Source organism: Anarrhichthys ocellatus, unplaced genomic scaffold, assembly GCF_004355925.1.
Source record: "Anarrhichthys ocellatus isolate YVR2014 unplaced genomic scaffold, GSC_Weel_1.0 scaffold216, whole genome shotgun sequence".
NCBI lineage: Eukaryota > Metazoa > Chordata > Actinopteri > Perciformes > Anarhichadidae > Anarrhichthys > Anarrhichthys ocellatus.
Window position 1 is genome coordinate 151222 of NW_022280246.1, and position 5000 is coordinate 156221.

At 42.7% G+C, this 5000-nt stretch overlaps 2 protein-coding genes across 3 annotated transcripts in view; one reads left to right on the forward strand and one right to left on the reverse strand.

The window, feature by feature from the left end:
* LOC116400905 (prohibitin-2) overlaps positions 1-3806 on the reverse strand; it is a 20082-nt gene extending 16276 nt beyond the window's left edge. Inside the window, exons 1-4 of the mRNA XM_031879009.1 lie at positions 3702-3806; positions 2640-2769; positions 2317-2401; positions 86-165 (exon numbers count right to left, since the gene is read on the reverse strand). Coding sequence (XP_031734869.1) covers positions 86-165; positions 2317-2401; positions 2640-2769; positions 3702-3722 — 316 coding nt within the window. The 5' untranslated portion in view covers positions 3723-3806. The remainder of the gene's footprint in view (positions 1-85; positions 166-2316; positions 2402-2639; positions 2770-3701) is intronic.
* A 376-nt stretch (positions 3807-4182) lies between these two features.
* LOC116400908 (protein FAM49B-like) overlaps positions 4183-5000 on the forward strand; it is an 11025-nt gene continuing 10207 nt past the window's right edge. The window contains exon 1 of one of the 2 annotated variants that reach the window (XM_031879013.1): positions 4183-4348. The gene's annotated coding sequence lies outside the window, so the exon portion shown is untranslated. The other variant, XM_031879014.1, reaches the window with a different exon arrangement.

Genomic DNA, 5000 nt, shown 5'->3' on the forward strand with positions numbered 1-5000 from the left:
TTAGAGTCACACAGACCATAAAGCAGGGGATGCTTTAGGGCGGGGCTTACTGTGATTGACAGGTCTATATGTTTGAGAGTCTGACCTTTGCTTCCGGTGAGGGAGGAGATCTTCCTGGGTCTGGCTCTGATGTCGTAGATGACGGGATACTGGATCCAGGGAATCCTGAAGACAACGACACGAGTTATAAACGAGCAATACGACTCGTTTATGAATCCATTCATTCTTCTCAATCCAAGTTCTTCCTGCAAACTTTCTACATTTGATTATGTCATGTTTTTTGCTTGTTTCTGCATTCATAAGATTTCTGTGACGAGCAAATAAAAATAAATACGTAGAAGAAAACAAAATATAGATTTTAACGTTATAAATAGTTATTCTAAATGTAGGCGTTGAAATGATGAGCAGAATATTTGACTTCCTAAACTACTAATGATTTTCCACCATTTATCAACATTTTACTGATTTAATTGATTAATTTAAACGACTCATTTCACTCCCAAATAAATCTAATGGACTATTTAATTGTAGTTTATTGATATAAAGCAGCACAAGACAAACAGAAGGTTTGAATATTAAAGTGAAAACTGTGTTGACATGTCGCATAAAAACAAATATCCTGAGAGTATATAGACAGAGTAGTGGAGTAATCTACATGATTCTATAGCAGGGGTCACCAACCTTTTTGAAACAGAGCTACTTGAAGGGTACCGAGTAGTACGAAGGGCTGCTTGTTTGATACAAACCTCCTGAATAACAAAGTTGCACAGATCACCTTAATAATAATAATAATAATAATAATATGTGTGGAGACACTGTCTGATCACATGTCAATGTTAATTATTCCTCACAATAATTATTAACAATGATTTCCACAACATGATGGTAGAAACACAGATATATTTAAACTTTTATTTCTGTTCTTCTGTTTCAACATTTGAAGGTCAGAGGTATCACATCTCTGATGTTTTAGTAAATGTCTTTCTTGACAGTTTTGTATGAATAAGCACATTTCCAGCATTTGGTTCAAAATCACACCTGTTATATTTTTGTAAAAATGATCATTTTCTGTGAAATCATTAACTGTCATATCTTCACATCATGTCTCGTTGGTAATAACCACTTTTGTAACATTTTTGAACAAATCAGCTCTGTCCCATGTTTATACAAATGATCAGTTATGAATGTCCTGTGTTGTTTGCTTTGGATCGGATGCCATTTATGATCTTCAGACAGGAGTCATCACGTGATCAAAGCCGGTTACTCCTGCACACAGCGCCTGCTGGTGAATGATGCAGTGGTAATGTAGACATTTGGGGAAGTCTGGGTCACCTTTACATTGCGCAATGAAGCCTGCATGCCGGCCCGTCATGGCGGGAGCCCCGTCTGTTGTCACCGACACCATTTCTAACGGTACCTTTTTCTCCACGAAGAAACTAGTAACCAGTCTGGTCTATAGCCGAGGGGGGATCCAACCCTCCGAGGCGCGCGAGTATCTTCGGGCGCCCGCGTTCAAACCTCTAGTCTGGGCCTTTTCGGTCGGATTGCGTTGCCTCGCCTCTACCCCCGCCACCCAAGAGTTGTTGCCCCGCGGCCTGTTCCGAGGACTGACGGACCTGACGCTCGCGGCGCGCGTCCGGCGCCAACGGGAAGCGCCCGCCATTCGGAACCTGAAAACCCAGTGCGGTACGGCAGCCTCTTCCTGGCTGTCCGCCGTGCTCCTCTGGGTACCCAACTCTCTTACGACAAGAAATATTGTCATTTTAAAATCTACACTAATGCGTTTTTGATTAAAAATGAACAGCAACTACAATTTTAGACGGAGCTCCATGGTGACTAGTGCTATTTTTAGAACATGCCTTGCAGGTGACTCACGTGGTCCCTGCGGGCGACCAGATGCCCGCGGGCACCGTGTTGGCTACCTCTGCTCTAGAGCATATTATCAGAGGAGATCATGTTTGCAATCAAAATTCAATATCACAATTTGAAGCTTTGTTTTGTTGCTCTTTCTGATGAAAGCATTCTTCACACACGATGTGTTCAAAGACCGTCGGAAAGATGAAAATCTGACAATAATGACTTAATAATGGCTTCCGGCTCTGATAAACGGTGAAGTGTTTCATAGAAAACATGCTTTTTAATTGTGTTCAATTGTGAAACACGAATAACACGACTGCAGCTCTCTCAGTAAGACCACGCCACTGTCCCAGCTTTTATTTTGAAAGTTAAAGGGTGTCATTGAGTCGACATCATTGGTCGATATCCGCCCCAGATGTTCTGTAAGCCTCTTCATGTGTTAGTTGAGACTCCTCCTACCTGAAGTGGAGTCCCTCAGAGAGGACGGTGTCCATCTGCATCCCTCCAAACCTGTTGAAGACGATCGCTCTCTGTCCTCCTTCAACTACAGGACACACAGACGCATCACTACCAGTTCAATAATACTACAACACATCTGCACATTTGTGTTTTCTTCAAGATTCTCTCAAATTACTTAAAGGAGAGACACTACAGGAGAATAGAGTAATACATATATCCAACAGTTGTCACCATGAAACTAGATGTTGTCAAACATCTAGTGAGTGACAGGTGTAAATGATATTTATGTGACATTATGCATGATTAATAAGCTAAAGTACTACCTGTGTATGTTGCCTCCTTGACTCCATAGGCCAGAGCTCCAGCTCCCACCAGCAGCTTCAGACCCACTCCGGCTCCTCGAGATCCAGCTGACATCCGGGACGCTATCTGACGAAGCTGCTGCAGAAAACCCTGAAAACACACAAAGACCGGGAGACTCAGGCTCATAGACCGGGAGACTCAGGCTCATAGACCGGGAGACTCAGGCTCATAGACCGGGAGACTCAGGCTCATAGACCGGGAGACTCAGGCTCAAAGACTTTGAGGACCAAATGTTGACAAATGAGTAAACACAGGAGGAGGAAGGAGAGGCAGGTTAGGAAAAAGACGAGGAGGAGGAAGGAGAAGAGGAGAAGAACAAGGAGGAAGGACAAGAGGAGGAAGGAGAAGAAGAGTACTGCCAGGACTAAATGTTGACCAATGAGGAAACACTTAAGTAGACATGACACAGAGCGACCTTCGGTAACCATGTTGAAGGTTGACACCTCCTCAACTACTATGCAGGGACTGAGACCAGCGCAGGGGACTGAGACTGGCACAGGAAGGAGGAAGAGGGTGAGGAGGAGGGATGTGTGCTGAATTAAAGAAGATATTCTGTTATTCTATAATGATGTTAATACAACTATAAGAGAGGACAGTAATTAGATTTATACTAGGAAACTGGCGTCTCATCCTACGAATGAATGGCTTCATATTCCTGCTAAGAAGAAGTTACACGTTAGCCAACCAACATTTATTAACTTTAAAACGTCCATCAGATAGAGAGAGACAGACATAGAGAGAGAGACAGAAAGACACAGATCTTTATTTATCTTTCCATCTTTAATGTCTTCTTCTCTGACCTGAATCTGAGTCTGAACTAAGCTAACGTTACTGTAACGGTGAGCTAGCTTTAAAGCTAACGTTAGCTTACATCACATAAGCCTGACTCACGTGTGTGACGCGCTGTTCTAAGAATGCCAATAATGTCACGAGCCAGCGTGCAAAAGAGCGGGAAACAGCAGAGCGGTTGAACCGACGTGAAGGCAGAAATTGTGCCGTGAGTTAATATTAACGCTACTTACTGCGGGATCTTTACTCGCCATGCTCGTCCACTCTCTTCAGCCAGCTAGGAAAAACAGGTGAAGAAGAAGAGTGGCAAGGTCACGCGTGATGACGCACTTCCATGGGCGCGGGGCAACATGGGAAATGTAGGATTTCACCGAGGTTGTTTGTAGTTTGACAATACAGTTTTTTAAATAAAATAAAATAAAATGAAATGAAATGAAATAAATAATGGATGAAAAGTTGGTATTTTTAACACATTTGTAATCAAAATTCTTGTTTTTAGAAAAAATCAAATTTATTATTCATTTTTTTATTATTTAGATTTTTAAAGTCAGAATTGTATTCACGGGCTTCCATACTTTTGGACTTCGGTTCTCTCTCAGTTGCAGTTGCCTCCGTCGGCCGACGGTGAAGTTATAGGTTGCAAGGTTTTGCTCTCTCTCGCGCTGCTCGCTGATTGGCTCGCAGCTCAGTTCCTCTTGAGGAAATCAACTCCTTTTATAGTTAACGCAGCGGCCGCGCGCGGCTGTTTTCCGGGTTCACACTCACTCAGCATGTAGAGGAGGCGGACCGGCCAGGAGGGAGACACCTGGACCACCGACACACACACACACACACACACACACGGGATCGATCCGAGGATATCGATCAGCGATCAGTGAAGGTGAGGAGCGGGGCGGAGGGGGGTAGTCCTCTATGGGTGGAACCTGGTCTAGGTTCAGACCTCTAGGGGTGGATCCCGGTCTAGGATCAGACATGTCAGGTCCTGCAGACTTCTGCTGCTGCAGACTCAGGAACCAACTCTGACTTCAAGCTTCAACTCTTTATTCCGTTTATTATAATAATAACAATAACAATAATAAGTACTCAGTCGCTCCTGAAGAGTTCGTTACTCATCACTTTATTGAATCTTCTCGGCGGTTCGCTGAAGGTACGTGACGACACCGTGTTTTAAGTACACATAAAGTACACGTACCCAAGTACAGCTGTGAGGTACTTCTACTGCAAACTTTTACACTTTGAGCTGCAGCGACGATGTGAGTAAAGTACTCAGGTACTACTTAAGTACGACGTTGAGGTACTTATACTCGAGTATTTCCATTTCCTGCTACATTAAATCTCAGAGTAAATATTGTACTTTTTTACTGCTTTATTTGTCTGACAGCTTTATTTACTTCACAGATTATTAATCAGCTAGTACATTATGATGTATTAATATTGTCTAAGGTACACAGCAGTATATAAAGTACCTGCAACATTAATCAATGAGTATAATGTATTAATACACATTATTCTGTATAATGATTATTTTTTAC